At 48.4% G+C, this 27,628-nt stretch overlaps 1 protein-coding gene across 4 annotated transcripts in view; it reads left to right on the forward strand.

Annotated features, from left to right (window-relative positions):
- The window catches only part of LARS2 (leucyl-tRNA synthetase 2, mitochondrial), a 148,906-nt gene that overhangs the window by 97,573 nt on the left and 23,705 nt on the right, over window positions 1-27,628 (forward strand). For all 4 annotated transcript variants that reach the window (XR_003210723.2, XR_012380863.1, XM_025885025.2 and 1 more), the window contains 6 exons: window positions 2,210-2,325; window positions 5,382-5,665; window positions 9,239-9,337; window positions 12,032-12,169; window positions 24,186-24,286; window positions 26,670-26,852. Coding sequence is in view for 2 of the 4 variants with exons in the window: in XM_025885025.2 (XP_025740810.2) it covers window positions 2,210-2,325; window positions 5,382-5,665; window positions 9,239-9,337; window positions 12,032-12,169; window positions 24,186-24,286; window positions 26,670-26,852 (921 nt within the window). In the remaining 2 variants the exon portion in view is untranslated. The remainder of the gene's footprint in view (window positions 1-2,209; window positions 2,326-5,381; window positions 5,666-9,238; window positions 9,338-12,031; window positions 12,170-24,185; window positions 24,287-26,669; window positions 26,853-27,628) is intronic.

Consider the following 27,628-nt stretch of genomic DNA (forward strand, 5'->3'; position numbering starts at 1 on the left):
AAGATCTGCTCTTCGGATGGACCCAAGCGCCCCTCTTCCCCAACATTCCCGCTGCAGATCCCAGCCAGGCTCAAAGTGCCAAAAGCCTGCAGAGAAAGTTCCTTCTGCACTCTCGATTTCCTGGCACCCAGAAGAAATAGCGTTTCTTACCGAAATCATGTTTTCCCTCCTGATTCCCAGATCAGGTTTTGACAAAAGTGATTTGAAGAAACATCCAAACAGACAATGGGTATTAAGCCATTCAGGTCATTCCCTTCTGACCATTTAAACCTAGCAATGGTGTTGCTTAAGAGAAATAATTCCTTCCTTTTTTTTTTTTTTTTAAGATTTTATTTATTTATTTGACAGAGAGACAGGGAGAGAGGGAACACAAGCAGGGGGAGTGGGAGAGGGAGAAGCAGGCTCCCCGCAGGGAGCCTAATGCGGGGCTTGATCCCAGGACCCTGGGATCATGACCTGAGCCAAAGGCAGATGCTTAACTAACTGAACCACTCAAATAATTCCTTCTGTTATTTTTCTGTATTTTATAATTAGTAAGATTCATTAATACAACCAGGCAAGACAAGCAATAAAGGAAGCTGTTGTTGATGTGGATTTTTGCTTTTTTTTGAGGGGGGCGGGACTGTATTTTGAGTCAAATTACTGGCACAATATTGAAAATTCTGAAAGAAAAAAAATCTGATTTTTTTTTGGATGTGCATGGAAATCATTTTCCCTGTGGTCTTGATTTCCCACAGTTACATTATTAACCTTTTCTAAGTTATTGCTTCTTGACTTCCAAGAACAAGCAATAGAAATAAAAAAGAGATAAAGCAGTGTTTTTGCCATCCCACCTGCACGTTACAGATAGTTCACATCCTGCTGAGCCCCATATAACCCACACTGTGGTCCACAGCATTCTTTATGTGGCAAATAAATTTTTTGGCCAGTGTCTCCATTTGAACATTTCTCCTGGTTACTCCAAACCATATGCTTTGGGAACACAGTGAGTGACTCTCTTCCCTTCTTGACCATGAACACCTTCCAGTAATACGGCTTGCCATTTGTCCTCACCCTCCCATATCCTTCAAGTCCACTCCCAACATTTATTTGCCTTGTTAGATGCTTTTTTTTTTTTTTTTTTTTTTTGGTCAGTAAATCTCAGCTGGAACACCACAGAACTTTCCATCATACCACGGAGCTTTCCGTCTTGCCAAGGAGCTTTAGAACATGTCTCCCAAACATGAAATAACCCTTGTCATCAGGTGGTGTTCCAAATTTCACGGAAATCTGACTTCAGCATTTTGTGCGTTGTCCTTAGTCTTCCCGCTTGGTAGCCACGAAACGTGTTGTATCTGCAAGGACATCAGCAGTTTTGACAGCTGACCCGCAGCAGGGGTCCTCCACCAGGGGGAGATTTTGCCCCCTCCCGGGGAGGGGGGTAGCATTTGGCAATTTTTCAGTCCTTTTTCTGTCACTTTCGGGGAGTGCTAGAGACCAGGAGCACTGCCCAGCATTCCTGCGATGCTCGGCATAACCTCACAACGATGTCGTGCCAAGATTGAGAAAGTCTGCCCTGCAGACCCAACCACCGACAAGCTTGTTTTGACAGAGAGCTGAAGCCGAAACAGTCGGCTTTCGCCCTCTGGATGAACGATTCACTTATGCTCAACTCCCATCTCAGGCATGTGTGGGCTGAAGAAGAAATTTCTATTCGGACTGCATGTACCATTGCCTTTGGTAACAAAGCATAGCGTGAGGAAACACAGTTCCCAGCTTTCCGCTTCGGGACTGCGTGGATTTTTCTAGGGCGCCAGGAAATGCTGGAGCTGGCAGCCCTGCTTCTCAAGAGAATGCCGCTGTCCTTGGTCCCTGAGGGAATTCAGACAAGAGGCCTCTCCAGATGCTTGCGATTCACGATTTCAGTGACAAAAGCCCCCCAAATCGTATCTTTTAGAATCACAGCTATTTAAAAAAAGAAATGAAGCACAGGATGAAGACTGAAAGGAAATCATGCCGACATAGTAAACTGGTTGTATGAGGGTGGGGGGGAGGCTGTTTCTCCAAGACTGTCCTCCATTTTCCCAAGGAATACACTGCATTTTTAGAACTTCTATAGTTAAAAGAGAGTCTCCCTGAGGAGGTTAAAGCCGAGTGTCAGTGCTGTCCGTTATTTTGTGCCTTGGGTATTTGCAGAGAAGGTGTTCTGTGTTTCTTCCCCTCTGAATAGGAATTCCGAGCACCAGTCCAGAGGACACCACCTTAGCCCAGACCCTGGGCCTCCCCTACTCCGAAGTCATTGAAACTTTGCCGGATGGCACAGAGAGGATGAGCAGCTCTGCCGAGGTTGGTTCCCTGTGGCACGGGCCTTACAGCTTCTCCAGTCATGACCTTGGCCTGGGTTTGATGAGACCTTTTCCTTCAGGTGCAAATTCCAACCTGCCATTTCACTCATCCCCACACCTCAAGGTCTTGCAGCCTCGTTTTATAATCTGTGAAAACAAAACATTCTTTTTCAAGATCTAGAAATTTATCAACTCTAAGTCAAGCCCAGTCCTAGAATAGTATGGTTATCATAGTCACTGTATTTTGGGAATCTTCTGCTTGGAGAAAAAAAAATTCCCTCTTCCAGGAAAACGGATTCCTTGGGAGGGTGACTGAAATTGGCTGTTCTTCCCAGAGATTTCTATTCTCCCCAGATGACTGACTTGTTTCTGCCCAAATTTGAACTCATGTATAGAAAGAAATGAACACCAAAGTTGAATCACGTTTGTTTATTTGGGCCAGGTTCTCTCTTGCCGGGTGGTAGATCTGGCAGGACGTGACCTCAGCCTTGCTCTTGAATCCAGGCCAGGAAGTGTGATGGGAGGGGTAGGGTGAGGGGCGAGTGGGAAACAGCAGAGACGGTGCTTCTCAAACCTAAGCACACCCCAGAATCGGCTGGTGCCTTGTTCGTACACACACACAGAGTGCCTCGCCCTCGACCTGGAGATTCTGATTCAGCAGCCCCAGGTAGAACCCAGGAACATATATTTCTAACAAGTTTTCAGGTGCTGCTACTGATCCAGGATGCACATTTTGAGAATCACCAGCCCAGAGCCTTGCTACTCAAAGTCCAGTCCCTGGACCAGGAACACTGGCGTCACTGGCCCCAGCCTGGGTGATCCTGAGTCAATTAGACCTGAAGATCCAGGATTTTCAGGTTTGGGATTATGTGGCTAGAGGATATTTTGTAGATATGTATATAGATATATAAAGAGAATGAGAGTATGGCCAGGTTTTTTTCCTTCCCTGAGTGACAACGTTTTCTGACCTCACATTTGTGCCTTCACAACCTAAATGGTAGTAAGATGCTCTAAGTTGTTGAACTTTAAACCTTTTAGACTACATTGGAGCAGACTCCCTGGAGGTGGAACAGAGCCACACCAAGGTGCTCGTACAGGAGCCCTCAATATCTCTCTGCAGAGCAAGAAAGGGGACATTCGTGGCCAAAATTCGGCTTTTTTTTTTTTTAAGATTTATTTATTTATTTATTTATTTAAGAGAATGAGAGAGAGAGAGAGCACATGAGGGGGGGAGGGTCAGAGGGAGAAGCAGACTCCCCGCCGAGCAGGGAGGCCGACGCGGGACTCGATCCCGGGACTCCAGGATCATGACCTGAGCCGAAGGCAGTCGCTTCACCAACTGAGCCACCCAGGCGCCCCAAAATTCGGCTTCTGATGTGCCCAGAGAGCTGCCCACTCCTTACTATAGGACTGACATTGTTTATGCTCCCGGGTTTCCTCAGATCGCTTCAGGCGGTCTGTTGAATCCTCCCCTGGCTCTCGACTGAATGTCTAGGATGATGAATTCTTTCAGTGGATGGAAGGAGAACAGGTGGTAAAAGGCTCCCGTCGTCTGTGAGCTTCTGGAAGGTAGAGACAGTGATACGTGGAGAAGGTAGCCTTTCAAGAGAGCTTGCGATCGTTGTGTCCCGTAATTACATGAAGGTGGGAGTGTGGAGCATCGAAGATGCCTCCCAGAGGGTGCATGCGTCCTTGGTAGCAAGCTGTGTGTGTGCCTCAGAAGACACTGCAGACCCCAAGGAGGGGGCTGCTTTTGGTAAACATCGCTGTACTTAGATCTTGATGCCTCGGATGGTAAGCTCCTTGCAGCCCGGGGGCGGAGCATCTTTATCCTTGTGTCCCCAATGTCTGCCCGACGCCTGGCACTTAGTAGGGATGACATCCATCGACAGTGAACCGATCCCAGGGTACCCACAATCCCCCGTTGGCATTCCGTGCTGGCTCAATTCTCATCATTAGCTTGGTTCTCTGGAAAGCATCAGGTGAAGAGAGAAATTTCTCTTTTCTACTTTCAGTGTCTTGCTCTGCTCTCTATAAAATGGGAGCATTTAAATATAAAAGGAGGGCGCCTGGGTGGCTCAGTTGGTGAAGCGACTGCCTTCGGCTCAGGTCATGATCCCGGAGTCCCGGGATCGAGTCCCGCATCGGGCTCCCTGCTCGGCGGGGAGTCTGCTTCTCCCTCTGACCCTACCCCCTCTCATGCTCTCTCTCTCTCTCATTCTCTCTCTCAAATAAATAAATAAATAAATCTTTAAAAATAAAAAAATAAATATAAAAGGAGTGGTTCAGGTCCTTCCAACTATGGCCCCAATTCATTCCCCTGCTTGCCAAATTACTTCCACTGTAGGATATTGAATTTTCCCTCCTGGATTATTTTTTCCCCCAACACGGAACTCGTCATTAGAAATACATATCATGCAGTTCTTTGCTGGCAGCTCAATGCTGACAGTTGATGATCCCTGTATTATCTCAGGGCTCAGGTGATAAGGAGAGCCACAGAACCAGCACCGGTTTGCCCATGAGACACGGTAGACACAGTGCTTTGAGGTCATGGTACTTTCAGGGGTCCCCCAAAAGATGTTTATTTCTTTTATAATCAGAGGGAAAAAGGGAATTTTTCGGGTCAAAATAATGTTCATCTTCTTTCAATACAGTCACAAAACATAATTTTAATACTTCCTAAGGAAGGGGCGCCTTGTGACTCAGTCGTTAAGCGTCTGTCTTCGGCTCAGGTCATGATCTCTGGGTCCTGGGATCAATCCCGCATCAAGCTCCCTGCTCCTTGGGGAGCCTACTTCTCCCTCTGCCTGCTGCTCCCCCTGCTTATGCTCGCTCTCTCTGTCTCAAATATATAAATAAAAATCTTTATTTAAAAAAAAAAAACTGTCCTAGGGAGGAAGGGGCCACAGAGGTGAAGGCACCTGGGGCTCATAAAGTCACAACAAGGCCCTGCACAGACAACACACAAAACAGCAATTTGGGGGGGGGAGGGGGCGTGGCAGGTGACAGCTTGTCCTTGTGGAAGGAAGCATAGGATCTCTCTCCTTCCCCTCGCAGTTCACAGGCATGAGCCGGCAGGATGCGTTTCTAGCCTTGACTCAGCAAGCCCGGAGGAAGAGGGTAGGTGGAGACGTGACAAGCCACAAACTGAAGGACTGGCTGATCTCGCGACAGCGGTACTGGGGCACGCCCATCCCCATGGTCCACTGCCCGGCCTGCGGTCCGGTACCCGTGCCTCTGCAGGATTTGCCTGTGACCTTGCCCCACGTCCCATCTTTCACTGGCAAAGGAGGCTCCCCACTGGCCACGGCTTCAGAGTGGGTGAACTGCGCCTGCCCTAGGTAAGGAACTACCCGCCCCCCGGCCGTGGCGCGGTCTGTGGCCCCAGCACCCCGGCTGCAGTTTCAGGCTCTCTGCTCCCTTTTTCTGGTGCTCCCACCAGCCTGGAAAGAATACTCTGGGTCTTTCTGTCCACTCACAACTTTACCAGAAACACCTGCCAATCGACGGAAAGCTGCACGTTTTCATCATGGCTTTGTAAAAGACCACTTTCTTCCATTTCTTATTCCAGAGCACTTCTTGGAGATGGGAGAAAAATGTTTTCTCCTCTGTGCCTTTGTTTTCCCACCTTGTCGCTGGTAACAGCGGAGATTTTCTTACACACAGTAGAGTGGTAGCTCCGAGGGGGGCTGTGCTCAGGGGTTTCATTCTTTAAGACACGGAACATCTTCTCGTTTTGGAGGTAGGGTTATGTTTTACTGTTAGCTCACTGGCGTATCTCGAATGATTTTTGGGATACCATACCAGCTGATTAAACAAATAACCAAGCCCAGCTCCAGCATCTTCCTACTTCCTTCTATGGAGAAGCCATTTTTTCTCTGCCTTATACATCAGGATGAGGATGTTAAAATAATTTGGTCCAGAGCTGAGTTGCGAGGTTGGTAATCAGGTAATCCTAGTGCAGTTGAAAGGTCCAGGCTGGGGAGCCAGACAATAATGGACTCAAGTCATGGCCCTCCCCTTTAACTAGCCGTGTGACCTTGGGAAAGTCACGTGACTTCTCTGAGCTTCGATTTTTTTTATCAGAAACTAAAATAACCCCCTCGAAGAGCTGCTCGGAAGACTAGAATTAACACCCGCAATCCTGCACAGTGATACCTAACAGACAAACATCCAGTAAATGGAAGTGTTACCATCATCCTCCCAGGTCCTCACCCGGGTGGTTTTAAGATTTGAGATGGGGCTTGTGGGCAGGAACAGAGGGAGCTCTGGGCCTTTTCAGGGTAGAATCATGGGCGCCAGGAGAAAATAGCACACCCTCTTTATTAATGAGATGCGACAAAAGGGTTTCCCTGCCAAAGGTTCTGGTGGCCTTCAGCACACCAGCTACAGCAGCCCAGTGCCCGTCTGATGGGGATAAGGCTTCCGACCCTGGCTGTGGATTCCTGGAGGGCAGAGCCCAGGCCATGGTATTGGTCAAGGCTCCCTGGATGACTCTAATGAGCAATCCAGGACCGACAGTCACGGAACCAGCGTGGCCAAGCAGGGCTGCAGAGCCCAACAGATGTGGATTCCTTACTCTCGAGCTCCAAGACCTTGGGTGGATTTCTTAACCTCTCTGAATTTTAGTTACTTATCTGCAAAATGGGGACATGAATAGTCTCTACCTCGTAATCCCCAGGGTTCGAATGGGGATTAAAGGAGAGAATGCCAGGGAAGACTTTGGCTCAGTGCCTGCATCCACTGTTACTGTTAGTACCATTGAAGCTGATGATGATCATGCTGTCGTCACTGCCATCATCATCTCCTCCCCCCCACCCGCCACTTACCGAGTAGCTAAGCCATGTAACCAGCTTTTAGTGGCAGGAATAAGATGTGTTGGTTGTCCTCAAGTCCCACGTGACCATTACAAAGAAAATGAGCATGGCACGTTGTAGGCAGACGTTACCCCTTTTGATTAACGGGGTCCTGCATTTTCTTCCCGACTTGTACATCTGTCCCAGTGGTGAGGAGAAGAAGTAATCTTTATCTTGTAATTATTTGCCCAAATAGTGTCTGTGTTCTGGTTGATTGCTCTCCACGTAAAAAGATCTGGCTTTAATTTAGAGATGCACTGTGGAGAGCAGTGTCTTATAGCAGCCCTGGGTGGTAGGAAACAGGATTCCCTCGTGCTCTCTCGCATCAACACCTGCCCCCTGGGGACCACCACTGTTCCTAAAGGGAGGCTCCTGTGAGAGTCCCAAGGCTCCAAGGATCTATTTCCCAAGCCATTTGTATTTAATAAGTGGGAGATGGGGGGCTAGCTGTTTCCTTACAATCTGGTACGATTTGTAAAGCCAGTATGAACTGCTTCAAAGATGCAAGATATAAATGCAGGCCTTCTTTTATTTTTAAATTAAAAGCAGACCCTTGCCCTTGCATGCAAAATTAGCAGAAGGTTCATCAGTTCCTCTTGGGGCTCCTTATGTCCCTCCTCAAGATCTCCAAGAACCCCCCAAGGACTGAGACTGCCTGAAGGGCAGCATTTAGAAGGGCAGTTGGTCCCTCTTCCAAGCCTCAAGAGGGAAAACCTGGAGTCAGAAATGTGTTCTCCAGCTTGTTCTCACTGCCACAAAGGGCCCCTGTCACCTATTAGTAGCTCATAGTAGCTGGCTCGATGCATCCACTGCTGATCCAGGCCTTGAGGAGTCTTCAGGGGGGCTGGGCCCCTCCTAGACTAGGCTTGACTAAGGCCACCCTCTCTTGGGTTCCTAGAAGTTGTGGGTTTTTTTGTACCCGGTTTGTCCCATCCCATGGGCCCATCACGAACTGGTTCTGCTTCAGAATCGGTTCATCAGTTGGGCCCTTATGGAACCTTCATCCTCCCCAGGCATCCCCACCCCGAGGGTGAGGATCGTTTGTTCTTTTCAGCCCTTCACACACCAGGGATCTCGCTTCATTTGCTTTCTGGAACAGTAGGGATATCCTCACCCGTCTGTATCCTACCCTTCGGCGGTGGGCGCATTGGAAGGGAGCTCCTGACTTGTGGTGTTTGCCAGTCTCTGTAGTATACATACTTCCACCAAAAGCTAGTGTCAGGCTATGAACTTGACATCACTTGTCACTGAGTTGGGAAGAGGTGCGAACTGTTGATTCTCACAAGGCGGTATGAGTTGGCTCTAGCACACCACTGCCGCTGGGCCCCCAAGGTGACCTCTCTTCCCAAGGTCACCCTAGTGGGTTTCGATTTCTGCACCCCCCAGCCCTTGCAGAGATAGAGAAAACCCAAGTTCGTTCTTTTTTTTTTTTTTCTTTAAAGATTTTATTTATTTATTTGACAGAGACACAGCAGAAGAGGGAACACAAGCAGGGGGAGTGGGAAAGGGAGAAGCAGACTCCCCGCCGAGCAGGGAGCTCGACGCGGGGCTTGATCCCAGGACCCTGGGATCGTGACCCAAGCTGAAGGCAGACGCCCAACAACTGAGCCACCCAGGCGCCCCCCAAGTTCTTTCTTTAGTACAGCGTCTCCATTTGGTTTTCAGCTTCTCTTCGTAGATTGATTTGCTTCATAGGTGTCACACAGTAGGCATTGGCTGAAGGCAATCTTGACATGCCTAAAATAGAAGTTAACATGCAAAAGACACACTCCTGGCTTTTCCACATAGGTTGTTAGATTTTCTACCAGGTAGAATTTAGACAAGTGGAGAATAAGGCTTTTAATTGTTGAAGATTTAAATTTTTCTTTGTAAATTTCCTTAAAACGTCCTGTACTAAACAGTACAAAAGGAGAGCTTTCTCTGAATTGCTGATCCATGATGAGGCATTGTTCTTGTGACATTCTAAATGGATGCTAAATTGGCAGCGCTTTGTCAAAAGCCAGTGGAACACTGCATTAAAAAAAAGAAACCAGTTAATGAACTTCCGTTATTTTTTAGGTGCAAGGGAGCTGCCAAGAGAGAGACTGACACAATGGATACGTTTGTCGATTCCGCTTGGTACTACTTCAGATATACCGACCCGCAGAACACTCAGAGGTAAGGCCCTGCTGCGTCCCTTGAGCGTGTGTCGGTTTGGGTCCCCCAAGGAGCAGACACCAAGACAGAATTCTATATGGGAGAGATTTACTGGGGGCAGCGCCCGAAAGGATGGGGGGTGCGGAGGGAGCAGGAGTTGGTGGGGGGATCCCTCAGACCACAGTGCAGCTCTGAGAAAGTCTCAGCCGGGCCAATGGAAGCCCCGAGCAAAGCTTGTCCAGCAGAGAGTCCCAGGTCTGGCAGAGGTGCCTCGGCGCTGGTCCCCTCCCTCTGGGAGAACCGGGGCTGGAAGCTGCTGGTCAGCCATGCCCCCTGAAACAGGCCCTCCTAAGGGAGTGTGTCAGATTATTAAATTAGATGCTTCACAGCCAAGTGAATCCCAAGTACAAGAAAAATAAAAAGCTGAAGAAGGAAGAAAATGCTGTTGTCGTAATACCCTTCATGGCCCTGTGGTGAACTGCATTTATGGGGTTATAAAGATGTAATGCTGTTTACTTAACAGATAAAAATGATGGGAGGGAAGGAGGGAGGTAGGGAGCATGAGGGAGCTAGGAAGCATCGTCTCTTGTCACATACACACAGTAATTTCTAAAAGTGATAAATCAATAAAGAGTATAATTGCCAGAAGAAACAGCTACAGAATTCCAAGTGGCTTAAGGGGAGTGGGGGGGGCGTGGTGCTCATGAAGGCAGGGGTTGGGGACCAGTATTGAAACGACAAAGCCCTCAGTACAAGCTGAGTTTTCAGCCATGGGCAGGCTTCTTAGACAAAGGTAAATACGTGAGTAAGGGAAAGAGGGCCGTAGGGAGAGGGTGGGTAAAGAGAATGAGCAAAAGAAAGCAATCACAGAGCTCAGGAAAACCGCAACCACGTCCTTCAAAGACCTTGCCAGGTTGCTCTTGTCCACAGGAGAACCGTTGCCCTCCAACCCCGAAGTCCACATATAAACATGCCCCCGCTTTTTTCTTCGGTGGTTGTAAACTAATACATTTCCAGTGGGATTTGGCGCTCCTGCCCTCCCCCCATCTCCACCAGAGTCCCACCCTGCAGTACTGTGATTTCTGTCGTTCGAGTCCAGGCCATCGAGGAGTGAGGGGACCCTGAGTAAACGGTGGCCAGAAAGGCAGGATGCATGGGGACTACTGTGGCAGGGAAGCGGGGCCCCTCCTCCCACTCTTCCTTCTAGAAGGGGCTCCTGGTGCCTTCTGTTCTTTAGCAGCTGCTTAGAATGCCACGGCAATCAGGCCCTACCTGTCAGAATGCTTCAGAAGAAAATCTTCTTACAGATGATGGAGGCTCTACATCAGTGACGGACCCTGGACCTGGAGAGTTGTATCTGAGGCCTTCCCAGCCTCTGATCTGGGAATATCATTGAGCACACATCTTTTGCCTCATAAAATGCAGCTGTGAGTTTCAGCACCAGCTCAAGTCCTCCCTAGATGGGTTCCCGGGTAAATCATGGATCCGAGCAATAGCTACTTTCAACATCGAAATGCACCCCACACTTGTTTTCAGGATGAGCACCACCCTCCTTGACCTCCCTTTCTTTTCTGTCCCTTGGACGAGTAGTTGGATTTTTCTGAGGAACCATTATTCACAAAGGGGAAAAAATTTGTTTTAATTTTACCAGAATTCTGGCCTAGTGACTGGAGAAAAGCAAACTGCATTAAGATGCAAATGCTGGGCGGTTGGCCAGGCCTACCTGCTGAGCCACAGGCTTTTGCTGGCAGCCTGAGCCAAGTCCATGCTGGAAAAAAAAAAGTGTCTTGCGGTGTAGGGAAGAGAATTTACAAATATTTGCGACCACGGAGTATAAATCCTCCAAAGGCAGAGATTTGCTTCATTGGAAGATCTCTAGGAAGCATAGTCTCCTGAGATTGAAGGTGCTCAGCCCACTCTGCTCCCCTCCCCACAAAGCATGTGTGTGTACACACACACACACACACACACACACACACACGTCTGCACACTCACGAACTCTCCTCTCAAGAGTCCCAGCCAGAGAATAGAGGGAAGTGGTGTTTGCTTTACTCCCCAGCACCCATTAGGACCAGGGAGTCCGAGGAAGCCTTTCTTGTAGGATTTCTGTCACTGACAGTATCTGTTAGGTGAGAGGGAGATGTTGGGTGATTTTGTGTTCGTTACCCTAAATATGCTCCTTGCATGCAGGAGACCATATACAGGCCCTTGCTGACTATTTGTATTTTAAGGCTGCTTTTAAAAATAAGATGGAATTTCTGTTTTAAAATGAACATTTAGTGGCTGCGTGTTAATCTTCTTTGTAAATGCCATATTGCCCCTTATTGGTAAGAACTCACAAATCCCAATTTGCCTAATCGCAATAAAAATTAAAATAGAAATCCAGATATTCAAATACACATCTTACAGAAATAACCTTTTTCACAGAAATACCTTTTTTATGCTGCTGTGTTTTCCTTCTGTCCTTATTTTAATGAAAATCGCATTCTTTAAAATGGCTTCTGAAACAGTTTTAATAAATTTCATAATTTCATACCGACCTGACTTTTTTCTGCTTTATTATATCAGCTTTTCTCTTACTATATTTTAAAAAGAAAAATCACTGTTTTTCTCTGACCTTATCTCGGGGTATATGCGAATTATAATAGGTCTATCTAATTTGTGTTCTTGCAGCAAAGCGGGTTTGTAAAAAATGACCATTTCTCTCTCTTGCAGCCCTTTTAATGCAGCGTTGGCAGATTACTGGATGCCTGTGGATTTGTACATCGGAGGGAAGGAACACGCCGTCATGCATTTGTTCTATGCGAGATTCTTTAGTCATTTCTGCCATGATCAAAACATGGTCAAACACAGGTGAGCACTTAATACCGCTCGGCAAAAGAATTCAGTTCTGTGAATGACAACTTCAAGCAGGTGCCCATTCTTCCCAGAGCAAGGTATACACGTGTAGTGGAAGACATCTGTTTTTCAAGTATCCTTTAGAAGTCAGTCAACCTTAGCCATTTGAAGTGCCTTTCTGTTACTTAATCATAGTTCCAGCATGTGATAATCGCAGGCTCGCCTAGAATCTTGCCTTCAGCTCTTGTCTGTTTAGCTGAGTTAATTAATTGAGATTTTGACATCTGAGGCAGAGAGAAGCCATTCGTGACCTTGTAGGGCTTTTTACAGCTTCTCGTTTGAGGTCGTGTTTATCATCTGGCCGGGCTATGCAAGCTCTTTTGCTAAGCTTGACTGAATCCTGCCTTGATAGATCACTCTGATAAAAGTAGGTAATGAATGAAAGCTGGGGAATCACATTGTAAATCCATTGATAAAGGTTCTTCCTGTTGGCCTGTAACCTATTCCCTATTATGGTCAGAAAGGTGTCTATGTGTGCTTTATACATACATATATATATATATATATATATATATATATATATATATATATGGTATGTTTCATGTCTTACAGAATTTAAAGAATAAAGTGAACATCCCTGTACCCCCTTAGAATACCCAGGGTCCCCATCCAGTCACACCATCTCCCTACCTGCCACCCCTCCCCTGGCCAACCCCTATCCTGAAATCCTGAACTATTAATTTTCTGTATAAATTTATCAACTCTCCGTATTTTTCAACAGTATGTCTTGTTTGGTTTTCTTGTGTTTGAACTTTACATAAGTGGAATCATATTTCACATACTCTCTCTTGCTTTCCTCGCTCAGCATTTTTGGGGATTCATCCATATTGGTGCATAGAGTTGTGTTCTGTTCCTGTTTCACTGCTGTAGGGCATTCCATCGTGTAGAGTGGAAGGTCTAGTGCGGAACCCGGTTTCTGTGTCCACAGCACCATTAATGGTTGTTGGAGTGTTTTGTGCAGTGACGAACCAAGCTGTATGAGCGTTCTTGTTCGTGTTTCCGAAACGTGTCTGCCCATGTCTAGGGCATGTACCTAAGAGCGGGACTTCTGAATTGTAAGATGTGCGCATGTTCAGCTTTGCTAAGGAACACCCAGCTTGTTCTCAGGTCACCTCTATAAACCTGCACTTGTCAGGGTGGCTGCGTGGCTCGGTCAATGAAGTGTACGACTCTCAATCTCAGCTCAGGTCTTGATCTCAGGGTCATGAGTTCAAGCCCCGTGTTGGGCTTCACTTTGGGCATGGAGCCTGCTTAAAAGGCTGTGTTTTCTCTTCCATTAAATCCCTATTTGTGTCCTTCACCCTTCTTTTCTGGGTTGCCTTGTATTGATTGTATGAATTTTTTAAGTAGGCTCCACACTCAACATGGAGCCCAACGTGGGGCTTGAACTCACAACCCTAAGATCAAGACCTGAGCTAAGATCGAGGGTCGGATGCTTCACCAACTGAGCCACCCGGGCGCCCCTTGATTGTAGGAATTTTTAAAATATTCTGGATGCTAATCCTTTTCCAGCTATATGTATTGCAAATATTTTCCCCAGTTCTTAGTTTCTCTTATTTTTATGGTGTCTTTTGATAAACAGAAACTCTTACCACAGTAAATTTTAATAATCTTTTCCTTTAGGGCTATTGCTTTTAGTGTCTCAGTGCCATTAATGGGCCAGTCCATGCGTTTCCTCATTGATCTTTAGTGCTCTCTCCATCACAGTCAGGTTTTTGTATATATGCAGGGCCTGTTTATAGGATCTTTATTCAGTCCATCGGTCTGTTTGCTTTTTGCTATGATAATTATTTACTGGCTTTATTTTTAGTTTTACTGTCTGGTAAGGGTAGTCCTTCTTCTTCGTTCTTTTTCTTTAGGAGTATCTTGGCTATGATTGGACCTTTATCCTTCAATATGAATTTCAGATTCACCCTATCACATTCCACAAGTTTTTTTTTTTTTTAAGATTTTATTTATTTAGGGGCACCTGGGTGGCTCAGTCGGTCAGGCATCTGCCTTCGGCTCAGGTCATGATTCCAGGGTCCCTGGACCAAGTCCTGCGTCAGCTCCTTGGGGTGTCTGCTTCTCCCTCTGACCCTCCTCTCTCTCATGCTTTCTATCTTGCTCTCTCTCTCAAATCAATAAATAAATAAAATCTTTTTTTAAAAGATTTTCTTGTTTTTGAACTTTTGAACTTTAAATGAAATAAAGATTTTATTTATTTGAGAAAGAGAGCAAAAGATTTTGAGTACTTAAAATAAATCTCTTTTTTGGGGGGAGGGCATGGAATAGACTCTTACTGTCTTTTTTTTTTTTTAAGATTTTATTTATTAATCTGACAGAGAGAGAGCACGAGCAGGGGGGCCAGCAGGCAGAGGGAGAAGCAGGCTCCCCGCTGAGCAGGGAGCCCCATACGGGGATCGATCCCAGGACTCTGAGATCATGACCTGAGCCGAAGGCAGATGCTTAACCAACTGAGCCACCCAGGTGCCCCTTCCCTTCATCCCACGCTCAGACCTGCTCCCTCTCTTTGTGCATGCACGCATGCATTAAAGGTCTGTACAGAGAATGCATTTAGTTTACAAATTAAATGCTTAAAATAATTTTCTTCTCATTAGTCCCAGAGCCCTTCGTATGTAAAAATAAACTGATCTGCATCAGAAGAACAATTAACACATTAACAGCATTAATCTTCAGTCGAAATGTTAGTGCCTTGGTTAAAGAATTTACCATTCTGCCTTTCATGTCTTCTCTGTGGAAACTTCTTTACCTCACCAGATAAAAATTACCCCTGAGGATGGGAATTGTGTCCTATTACTGTGACAGTATCGTGGACAAACATTCTCAGTGAATATTTGTTTAAATAAATTGAGTTTAACTCCTTGATATAAACATATAAAAGTTTATGGCTTCCAGGGCGCCTGGCTGGCTCAGTCGGTGGAGCGTGTGACTCTTGATCTCAGAGTCATGAGTTCAAGCCCTACATTGGGCGTGGAGCCTACTTTAAAAAAAAAAAAAAAAGTGTATGTTTTTCAAAGGAAGTGTTTTCCGTGGGGTAGAGAGAAAAGACAACATGAGAAATGTTTCCTTCTAGGTCTAGGAGCAAAGACTGTAAATGATTTCTGACTCCGGGGCGCCTTTCTCCAGCTTCTACACAGTTATTTGTAGGAGCAATGAACAAAACAATAAATGATTCATTGGCTAGCTATTTTAAAATAGAAGATAAGCCCTGGCTACTTTTAGGATTCCTGTACAGTGGTTTTAAAACTATATTCGAGAAGAAGAAAAGTTTGCAGCATTCTGATGTAATTGTGGAGTACAGTTTTGGGTATGACTTTGTATCCGTTCAGATGCATCTCTAATTTGCAGAGCTTCCAGGTACATGCAGAACTTACTTTACCATCAACTTTAAGGGACGACTCTATGGTGTGAATTGAAATATATCTATGCAGTATTTTGTGTGCATTTTTTAAAAAATTCTTTATAAGACAGGGGCGCCTGAGTGGCTCAGTTGGTTAGGCAACTGCCTTCGGCTCAGGTCATGATCCCGGAGTCCCTGGATCGAGTCCCACATTGGGCTCCCTGCTCGGCAGGGAGTCTGCTTCTCCCTCTGACCCTCCCCCATCTCGTGTGCTCTCTCTCTCAAATAAATAAATAAAATCTTTAAAAAAAATATTTATAAGACAGTAAGATTCAGGACACCTGGGTGGCTCAGTCAGCTGAGCATCTGCCTTCGACTCAGGTCATGATCCTGGGGTCCTGGGATTGAGTCCTGCATCAGGCTCTCTGCTCAGCAGGAAGCCTGCTTCTCCCTCTCCCTCTGCCTGTCGCTCCCCCTGCTGTGCTCTCTCTCTGACAGATAAATAAATAAAATCTTAAAAAAAAAAAAAAAAGTAAGATTCTATCCCATGCCCTTCCCCCCTCCCTCCGTAAAAAAAGAGATTTATTTTAAGTACTCAAAATCTGCCCTTGAAGAATGTGCCTCTGTGTCTTAGCACAGTTGTCAGGGTCACGCCCGTGGAATCCCATCAGGGCGAGGACAGCCCCTGGAAACAGTCTCTGAGCATGCCCTCCTAGCAGAGCTGTCTTGGGAAAGCAGTCAGCCACAAATGAAATGAAGTCACCCACTTTGCGTGAGAACTCAGAATCCGCCAGTCACAATTTTTGAAGGCCTCCAAACAACTTTTTCAAGCTGCCCTAGGAGGAGAAATTGAGACCTGTCAACCATACGTGTATTTATTTCTCTTCAGTCGTTGTTTTTGCTGGCACGTGTCTAAGTCAGAATTTGTCTGTTTCTCAACTGCTCTTGGTTAGCATCGTCCTTCCGGGAGGGATCTGAGGCTATGCCACTCCCTTCAGTTCCCATTTCTCAACCTCTTGGCCACTGTCTTAAGTAGTAGCCCTAGGGGCGCCTGGGTGGCTCAGTCGGTTAAGCGTCTGCCTTCAGCTCAGGTCATGATCCCAGGGCCCTGGGATCGAGTCCCGCATCGGGCTCCCTGCTCAGTGGGGAGTCTGATTCTCCCTCTCCCGCTCCCCCTGCTCATGCGCGCATGTGCACTCACTCTCTCTCAAATAAATAAATAAAACCTTTAAAAAAATAAAATAAAAGTAGTAGCTCCGGCCGGGGAGCCCGAGGCCTCTGTCCCATGCTCATATAACCCTTTTGGCTTTCAGGGGCCTCATGGGTCAGCAATTCAGTCGCCTCCGAGCACTGGATTCCCTCTAATTCTGGTAAATTTCATCAATTATAAACCGCAGAGGTTTATGCGGATCTTATACTCTTCCCGGTTTTCTAAATGAGTCCTGGCCCTCTTTCACACTTGCACACTTGGGTCTGAACTTTGAGGTTTTCGTAGGTCTCTTGACCAGCTACAAGAAGCTGGTCTTGGGGGCACCTGTGCCCCCACACGGGACAGTGTGGTGCTGTTGTGTGTCAGAAATACCAGGTTAATGATCAAGCCAGAATTAATGTCAGCAGTAAATTTGCAGAAGAGGATAATACAAATGACCAAGAAGCACGCTCCACAATGCTGCCCTCACTGGTAGTCAAAGAAATACAAACTAAACAGCAGTGAGGGGCCATTTTCCATATAGCAGAGAGGCGAGGGTGAACAGCATCTCATATATTTTGCAGGAAGACAGTTTGGAACAACCATTAGGAAGAGCAGTTTGACAATATAGAGTGAGAGCCTTAAAAATATTCACACTTTTGGACACGCTAATTGCGCTTCTAGAAATCCAAGCCTAAGGGAAATCATCAGAATCAAACTTATGCGCCAAACTGTTCAAGTAGCTAAAAGTTTGGATACAACCTAAATGCCCCGAAAGTCTGAGAAAGAGCAAATAAAATCTAGCCCATTTTTATGAAGGACTCTTACACGACTCTTTAAAATTATATTATATGGACTGTTTAATGACATGAGGAAATGCATCTGAAGTGCTTGGAATTGAAAAAAAAAAAAAAAGCAAGATACAAAATCATAGATGCAGTTGGGTTATACCTCTGCCTTTAAATGTACTTGTACATATATATATGCATAACACAAAGCAAGAGAAAAGGCTAGAAAAAATTACGCCAGCGTGTTCACACTAGTTTGCTCTGGATGATAAACTTATCAGCGATTTTATTATTCTTCTCACGCACTCCTGATATTCCCAGATTTTTTTACAATGATTTTGTAACTTTACAAGAGAAAAAACCCAGTCCTCTACAGTGCGTGTTCGGAAGCAGGGAAATACGCGGAGCCTCCCAGTTTGCTTCTGGGCAAGGGGAAGGCAGCGGCGTATGGCTGGACGTCAGCCCCAGGTCGCCAGCCCCAGGCTGGTAGCTGCAGGGGGCGCTCTGCAGTGAGGGATGGATTCATCTCCTCTGAACTGCGATCAGGAAGCCTTCTCTCTCCCTTTGCAAGAGACAGCGGTGAACAAGAGCATCTTGTCAGCTTTTGTTGTTGCTCCTCATACAGCTCTGGGGAGACCCTGCATTCCCTGAGCTGACCTTCCCCCTGCGGTTCACCATCGACAAGGGCAGCGGCGCCCTGATGACCGTGGAGGGCTCCCCGGGCTCCTGTCCTGTTTTCTTTAATCACATCAGAGCTTCAAGGGGAGGGGGGCACGGGCAGGAAGAGAAGAGGCGCCTTACTTGGTTCTCACCGTCTTAATCGGGGCTCCTCCCATGCTGCTGGCCGGCTGCTAAGAAATAGAAACGGTGGTATTTTGCGAACGAGCCATGGCTTAATACTTAGAAACTGGCTGATGATGTGAGCCCGCTGCCCCAGGCACAGGGCGAGGAAGAAGAGGAAGTTTGCAAACTTAGTCTTGGAAGGTCCACATTAGAGACTATTTTCAGAAATCCAGGGCTTTCTGTTCTCTTCTTTCCAGATCTACATGGGAGCCTCCTGACCAGGTCAGGACCATGGGCAGTAGGCTATCTCGGAGCTCGGGAGTAGATAAAAAGCCATCTGCAGTGACCAGTTAGCGCTCTGATGAGTCTGAGCTGCTTTTAGCCACATTACTTGTATGCAGTGATGTTTCACCAGGGCGCTTAAAAGAGCCTTTCATCCTATGTTCTGAAATTCCTTCTTTATCCTAATAGTTACTGACCCTGCTTGCCCTGGCCTTCCTCCTGCCCTCTCTTCTTTTCTTCCGTCCTTGGTGGGCCAGAGGTGGCTTTCAGTGACTGGCGGATGTGAATGGTTGTAATTTCTGACTCAGCGCAGTGCAAACTGTCAAGTACTGAAGAGGGCATCGCTTCCCATCCTTCTGCCGCCAGGTGAAAGCAGACACACCTGCCTCTTGGGGTGGTATTAGCAGGAGAACTGAGCCAGAGCCAAGAGCACAGGGAAACCAGCTAGGCCCCGCCAGGGGGAGGCCCGGCATAATGCCCCCCATCTGTGATGCTTCCAGGCAGGAGGGGTTTGGTGGTGGTTTCAGATTGTTTCACTTCCTTCTAGAACCCTCTACTAACATGGTCTCTATGATGAATGCATCACTCAGTTGCTTTTATAAGTTGGTTCCCGGTGCCATTTGTCGAGTGGATGAATGGATAAATAGGGCATATGTTACATTGGTTGTGAATCTTAGTAATGAGCTTGGCAGTGGTGTGATCTCTGCTCCAGCAGGACTGGGTTCCATGTCCCCTTGGCCCTCATTCCCCTGCACCTTGCACCTCCATACCACACCAGTGCCTCCTCCCTGGGGTGTGGATGGTTATTTCTGAGCCTGTCTCGGGCTGCCCGTTCTACCGTAAGTCTTCTAACGGCAGAGCGCTCAGCACCCAGTTGCTGCTCACATGGGTGTGGAATGGATTTACAAGTGTGATTCCTCGTGCCAAGCTAAACTACTTGTGGGTGCATGTGACCCACTTCAGCCCTGAGAATGAAAACCAGATTCCCAGAGTCCTCTGGATCATTCCCTGGAGCACTGCGAGAGTAGGGGATGGGGGGGGCACTGGGGAGTAAGCGGGACTCAGGGCCTGGGACGCGCCCCTCCCACCGTGAAATCCAGTGTGAACCCCCTTGGGGCCTTCTCCCACGCTCGTGCCCTTGCTCCTTCCTACAAGCTTCCTGCGAGCTTGAGTGGACGGAGTCTGAAATCACAGTGCACCTCTCCGTGCAAAAAGGTCATGGCCCCAACCAGAAGCCATGACATCCAGGCCTGCCTTTCATCCGTCTTTCTTCCTTCATCACTCGTCCCCCTGCACATTGTCCTCACCTCTGCTGCTGCTGCAGGTTTATTTCTTCCCTCGTGGACACAGAGTTGATTTAGGTCAAACCAGTGAACGAATATGAGCATCCGCTGTGAACTACGCACTGAGAAGAGGCTCACAAGAGGAAGACAGGGAGGCGACTCACCTGAACACACAACACGATTTTACAATCTAGTATCTGTCAAGTGCAGGTACTGATACTACACTGGACACACCAACAAGGAACAGTTCTGGGGGCAGCCTCCAATGTGCACAGGCCCCTGGGATCCCTCGCTGGGAAAGGGTTAGAAGTGGTTTTGAACCAGGCAGAACTAATCGATGGCCTCAGCAGCCAGGCTAGCGGTGCCCATGGTGGGGAGGTGGGGCCTTTGGGAGGCTGGTCACACTCGGGTCATCAGTGGGGCTGCTTATGTTGTGAAAATTCAAGAGGCACCTGGGTGGCTCAGTCGTTAAGTGTCTGCCTTTGGCTCAGGTCGTGATCCCGGGGTCCTGGGATCGAGCCCCGCATCGGGCTCCCTGCTCCGCAGAAAGCCTACTTCTCCCTCTGCCGCTCCCCCTGCTTGTGCTCTCTCTCTGGCAAATAAATAAATAAAAACCTTTATTTAAAAAAAAAAAGAAAATTCATCAAGTGTTACCCCTAGGATTTGTAGGCTTTTCAATATGTGTGATGCACTTCATTTCGCAGTTTACTTAAAAAAAAAAAAAAGAAGAGGGAGGGGCGCCTGGGTGGCTCAGTTGTTAAACGTCTGCCTTCGGCTCAGCTCATGATCCCAGGATCCCCGGATCGGGCCCTGCATCGGGCTCCTTGCTCGACGGGAAGCCTGCTTCTCCCTCTCCCACTCCCCCTGCTTGTGTTCCCCCTCTCGCTGTGTCTCTCTCTGTCAAATAAATAAATCTTAAAAAAAAAAAAGAGGGAGAAGAATTGTAGGCGATCAGGCCTGAGGTTAGTGGCAGACGCGGTTAGGTGCAGCACCGCCCATTCCCAGAAGGTGGCAGCATCGAGCCACTTGAACTGCAGGACCCCAACAGGATTCCTGGTTTCTAACCGATCCCCCCAACCCACCCACCCCTGCCCTGTCCTGTCTGGGGGTTGAAAGCTACGGATTTTCATCAGACGACTCTTCTTTATCTTTGGGATTCAGATTATTCCCTCCTTCCTTCCATCCCGGTTTTTTATTTCTCTGGCACACACCGCCGCCGTGACAAGTGTGACCAGGCTGTGTTGTGATTACAACATAAAGATCCGCACCCTGCCCTGCACCCATCACCTCAAGGACTAGTCTCTTAGACTAGTCTAAGTAGTAAGGACTAGTCTCTTAGACTAGTCTAAGTACTGGACTAGACATGTACTTAGAGAGGAAAGGAAAGGAAAAATCTCGTCAACTATAAAGTTCATCCCACTGGCATCGAGCACAGCAGGGAGAAGGTGGTAGTCTGGTTTTTTGTCTTTTTTTTTTTCCCCCTGTCAGGCTGCGGCACATAAAACTACCTGAGGAAGATTCCGATCTAAAAGATGAACTTGTGCACACACAGATCACCCCGTCGAACCCACTGATGCCTAACTGGGTTTGGGAGGCAGCCCTTCCTTGTAGAATACCGGCTCAAATTTGCTTGGTGCTTTTGAATGCGTTCATGTCCAGTCTCTTCCTTTACCTGCCCAATAAAATGTAGCCATATGATTTTCTTGTTTTATTTTAAAACTGTTGCCATATACGTACTCTAGTATATGGATTGGGGTTGAAATCCAAGTGCCGCCTGCCATCGGTTGGGAGGGGAAGATGGCTTCAGGCGGCAGCAACAGCAACCACCTAGCGTCCTCTGTCTGTCCTGCTGTCCATGCGTTTATGCATATTTATGCATTCATTCATCCCTCTGTGGTTTGGACATGTGCTTGAGCCTGTCCTCCATCTGTCGCACACAGCGCTAAGTGCTGGGTCCTTGAGGTGATGGGTGCAGGGCAGGGTGCGGACTGGTCTTTATGTTGTAATCACAACACAGCCTGGTCACACTTGTCACGGCGGCGGTGTGTGCCGGACATTGCAGGACCCAAGGGAGGGCATGGAGGTGTGAGCCGGGGACAGAGGTGGCCACCCAGAAAAGGGAATGCCTGATTCAGTGGTGAAGGGGGAGTCCAGGTTTCCTGGGGAACATGGTACGTGCTGGCAACAACCACGTGCGCGTGTGACCTCCGTGAGGAGCAAGTGTTTTAAGTGTCAGAGACCCCAGGCAGGTCAACAGGGGCTGATGGTGGAGAAAGTCACACGCTCAGTCTGTGCGGGTACAGTTCTCTGAGCTTCTTGAGGACGATGCAAACGTGTGTCCGTGGGCATTGAAACCCCAACCTGCTGCGGATAAAGCCTGTGTGGCCTGAGGACACACATTCCTCATGGTGTGGGTGTGGGTGTTCCTAAAGAGGGGGGACCACAGACACCATGGCTCCCCTTCAAGGTGCTACCATATTCAAATGCCTCATAAGATCCAAGCGCATTTGACTGTCAAATAACCTTTCATGATTTTCGATGTAAAGACTCAAATTTTCTAGGAATCTTGCAGGCACACGAACTGTGGCACCAAAGGATGTCAGTCTGCCAAACATGGCTTTGGCAGTGGAATGTCATGGGGGAGGTGGGAGGAAGGCAGCTTTATGACTCAAAAGAGTTTATTATGAGGATGGATTTTAGAGCCTTGAACAGGGCGTTGGTGACTTCTGTGCACACGCACGTGTGGAATTTCTTCCAAATTAACATGATACCCTGGCAGATGGCCCCTATGACGTTGAAGAATAACATTGAATAATGTGGACAAGGTCTCAAAAATGTGTGTTACATTTCTCCTTGAATGTTAAATATATTGGGTCTTTTCCACCTTGGAAAATACCTCACCACCACCACCAAACTCATATATGCACGCACGTATACACACGCGCGCTCGTAAGATTTTAAAATACGAAGGCTAGGAATCCCTTCTTTGTAGCTGACCCTCATCTCTTTCCCAGTCACTCTCTTTGCTCCACGCCACCCCCTGAGTCCACTAGAAAGTTTCCCCAAACTGCATCTGTCCACACGGCCGTTTGAGGAGGGCCACACTGGTACAAAGCGGGGGCCAGACTCGGCATCATGGTTCATCTACATCAGATGGCCTCGTGCGAGAAACGAAGGCCCTATCAAATTAACAAAGCCAGCGCCTCCTTCCATGAGGACGGCAACACTGGTGGCCCACTGGGCCTCTGAGGTCCTTGGCCCTTTGAGCCTCTACAGAAGAGCCACGTTGCGTGAGTGAACTTGAAGCACCAGGGGGTTTGCCTCGCGCTGCCGGCGACGCTCGTGGGCGTGGCTCCCACCGCACGTCCCTGCAGCTGTCCTTACGAACACGAAACACGCACACACACGTGATGAGCACGTGCCTCCACGAATCATTCCTGGAGTTTGGAATAGCGCTTGCTCACGTGCTTCACAACTGAGTCAGGTGGATTCTTCGGGATATACCATTTCACATCAGAAATAAACTCCTTTCAGCATAGGGGTCAACCTCTCCCTGTCCCCTTCAGAGAAAACATTTATATTTCACTATTCATCCAGTCAAAGTGACTAAAACCAGGCACTATAACCAAATTGTCATCCATCCGTACTGTAGGCCAACTAGAGAACGGTTTAATTAATTGATTGATTAATTTTTATTTTAATTATTATTTGTATGACTTACACATTTTTTTAAAGAATGTGAGTAGGCACTGTCTGCAAGGTTGAGGGAAAAGCAGCCTGCTTAAACGGAGCCCCAACTTCAACCTCTCCGCATCCTCTTGAGCCCATCCTGATGCTGGACTCAGCACGTAGCTGACATATTTATGGTTCTTTAGAATTTATGAGTATTTTCAGGCATTCATTTACTCGAATCTTCCCGACAGCCCTTGGACAGATTTTTATTGCCTCTACTTGACAGATAAACCAACAGCTGCTAAGAACAGGTAAGGGACTTGCCTCGGCTCCTAGAATTCACTGAGTAGGAGACAGATTCAGATCCAGGCCTTCCAAATCTGAAGCCTAGTGCTCTTGCCACTTCGCCAAGTGGAAAGCAGTTAATACCTGCTGGTATGAATTAACGTTCTTATCGCTGCTTTATAAGGAGCCCTTTGTTCCAGTTGGGTTTCCAAGTGGCATTCGCCAGCCCACCTGCTTTCGTGAAGGGCAGCCGTCTCTGTCCATCAGCTGAGAAGGTTTGTGTCGCTGTCTTCTGGATGCTTCAAATCTCCACCCATTGATTTCTTTCCCCGTTATCTTTCCTCAGAGAACCTTTCCATAAGCTGCTGGCCCAAGGCCTTATCAAGGGGCAGACATTCCGCCTACCATCAGGACAGTATCTCCAGAGAGAGGAAGTAGATCTCACAGGTAAGAAAAAGGCCCATCTGGACCATCCGGGTACATCAGGCCGAGGCCAGGCCTGAGAGCCATTGACAAAGCAAGTGTTTGCCCGGGGCCTCGGCTGGGTGGAAAATCCAGGGTCTCCGGGCCTCTGCCTACTGTGGGCCGGTGTCCTCTGAAGGCTGGGGCCAGGACGGCTGCCCGCCCGTCGGCCCCAGCCCCATCCAGCGTCCATTTGCTTCTGGCAGGGTTTTTGTTTATATGTAACCCAAAGTCAGTTGGGGCATCACCTCATGTCCTTGCTCATGTTTGACAGCGTGTCTCAGGAACAGAGCCCCCAGACCCAAGAGGCACTCTTCTAAGGCTGGGGTATCCCAGCACTTCTCCCTAGGTGGTCTCTAGGCGCATGTCAGCCCCTCGGGGCCACCCCGATACTGAACCCCTTCAGCACCCTGGAGCAGCCCTATCTGGCAATCCCCTGACTTCCCTTGCACTTTTCCTCAGGGGTAGTTCCTTCCAGCAGATCTTGAGGTGGCACCGTGACGATGTCGTGTGCACCCAGCCTACCGATGAAATCAGTAGAAAATGGGAGTGGGGGGGCACATAGGGGCACCAGTGAGAAACCCCCAGAACTCTGGCCATTCAGCTTAGAAAACCCAGGGCACAACAGAGGAGGTCACGTAAACCCAACAACCTCCTAATGGTAGGCAGCCTACCCAAGCCAAACACTACAGAAAAGATTTAGGTGGAAGCCATCAGTGGAATTACCTAATTAATGCAGTAATATATCAGGGTTTGGAATGGTCCGAGGGAGAAAAAGAAGCTGGAAAAGCAGAAAAGGGCAGTGCTTCGCCAACATGGGCCAGAGGGGAAAGGAGCCAAATCCAAAGGGCACGTACATTTCAGTTGTTAGTGAAGTGCTGTCTGTGTTAAGGGCAGGGCTGCCATATGCAGCTGTGCAGCGTGTGCACTGCACAAAGGCACCCAGCCAAGGGGGTGAGCAGGGCCTGAAATCCAGCCATTTGCCAAACCATACACCTCCGGGCCACATTTGCCAAGCGAGGGCACCTTTTTCCTACTTCTCAACTGCTCTGCCCTGATAGTTGGCTTTTTCCTAATTTGCACAACAGTGCTGGGAAGAGTAGCTACAGCCCGGAGGAGGTGTGCAGGGTAAACGGACAGCCCAGATAAAGCAACTTCAGTCTCCCTTGGCTCCGATGTCATGGGGCCAGACAGTGTTGTGAACATCTTTTCCCTTCCCACGCAGACTTGGCCGCTGGGAGAGAAACAAGGGCAAGCTTCCATCTCCTTAATGGGTGCGCTTCTGCTAAAGTATGGAATTAGTTCTTAGGTATATACATCAGTCCCTTGGGAGTTTGGTTGCCGTTGGAGTCCAGGACTATCTGGCTGGAAGGAACAGAAATGCACCCAAAGGCAGGCTGAGCACAGGATATAGAGATGTCACCCCAAGCCAGCTGCCGGCGCTCCAGCCGGGCCTCCCAGCACGCCCACAACCACCGGGTGCCACACAGATGCCAGTCCTAGGACTTTCTCCTCTCTCTTTCAATGGCCTCTGGTTCCTCTTCCTCCTTTCCTCTGCTTTTCTGCCCTGTTCTCCTTCCTCTGCCAGGCTTGGCTTCTGCCCTGCCCCAACTTTAGGGCGCAAGGTGACCTTGGGAGCCACGATGCCATGTCTGGCCCCATCTCCTTAGGACTTTATGGTTCCAGTGCCCGGCAACATTGAAACAAGAGTTTCTGTCTCTCTGTTTCGCGTCCTGAGAAAGACCTTGGCCTTGCCAGATGTCCTTCCTTGTCCCAGCCACTGGAGCTCGGCCACAAGGTCACCTCATCCCACCCTAGCCATAGAAGGCCTTCTCTGTCACCACCCTCGGGACCGGTGGTGTGGGCGTGGGGAGGAGCCACTTCCAAAGAACAGGGCACACGGCATTCCACATGAGCCCAGTGAGCTAGCTCCACGGAGCCTGCTCGCGCAAGACCCTGACTGGTCAGCTGCCCGCTCCCCGAGGAAACTGTGCATCCATAAAGAAAACGGCGAAACGTGCAAAGCTTTGCTACCCTGTTTTTTACTTTCTCTTTTGTATAAACGTCGTTTGCTTTTATAGAGCAGGAAGTTGCTTTGTCTCGTTTTGTGGTGGAGAAGAAGCTGGTACGGGCCATCACAACTGTGCTCTATGTTCCCAAAGGGAAGGTTTGGGGTGGGAGGTGGGCCTCACTCGTTTCAAAATGAAAACATTTCCTGTGATATACAGTAGAGAGAGAGAAAGGGGCATGTTGAGCGAATTCATGGGATCCTTCACATGGACACTTCGAATTGCTCTTTATTGAATGTGCTTTTATAGAACCGCCTAGAGCCACACCTTCTGTCCCCGTGTGTTTTTCTGGTGCACAGGTGCTGTTCCTGTTCATGCAGAAACGAAGGAGAGGTTGGAGGTGACGTGGGAGAAGATGAGCAAGTCCAAACACAACGGGGTGGACCCCGAGGAGGTCATCGAGCAGTACGGCATCGACACCATCCGGCTCTACATCCTTTTCGCTGCCCCTCCTGAGAAGGACATCTTGTGGGATGTGAAGAGTAAGGCCCCTTCCTCTCCCCAGCCTCCTTTGTGATCTGCCCCGGACACCGGAGGAGTTCGGGGAAAGGAAATGTCTGGGCTGAAGACAGTAGTAAGGGTTCTAGGAATCAGTTCCATGAAGTGGAGTAGCGTGGTTTGTCCAGCATCCTGTGCCATTCTTAGCCTGGGGTTCCCAGATGGAATGAACCTCAGAATCGGTGGCGGGGGCGGGGCTGGTGGCCCTTGTGGATTCCCAGTCCTCACCCCAGACCTCCTAAAACAGCATCCGGGGGGCCCCAGGAACCTGCCTTTGGCAAGTCTGTGGTGTTGCTAATGCAGGTTCTACACCAGTCTGCCGGAGAACCTTCCCCGGGAGCCAGGCTGGCTTCCATGCCACCCTGGGGCCCCTCTGTGGTCCACGGAGGCCAGTCCCCCTCTTGATCTACCCTGAAAGGTTTGTTCTAGGGCAGGGTCGTCGCCCCTTCCCAGCCCAGAAAACCCCGCCCTGGGGCCTGCTCCGGATGTTCCTGTGACCCCTTCCCTCACCCACAGCAGCCTCCAGAGCCCCTCAGGGGAGATTTGTCTCTGCAGAGTTGGTTAGATCTGAAAAGGCATGAGTAAAATCTTGTTGGGTATCTGGATGTCCTAGAATACACGGTCCAGTGGTCATTCGGTTGCTGTGGCAGAAGCAGCCAGATGCCCGGATCACCGCTTACGCCCTTGCCCGTGATAAGTGTGGCACAGGGGCCAGTCCCAGAATGGGCTGCATTGGAATCACTGGGGACATACAGAGGGC

The sequence above is a fragment of the Callorhinus ursinus genome, unplaced genomic scaffold (genome assembly GCF_003265705.2).
Source record: "Callorhinus ursinus isolate GAN/ISIS: 27379988/994484 unplaced genomic scaffold, GSC_fseal_2.0 scaffold15, whole genome shotgun sequence".
NCBI lineage: Eukaryota > Metazoa > Chordata > Mammalia > Carnivora > Otariidae > Callorhinus > Callorhinus ursinus.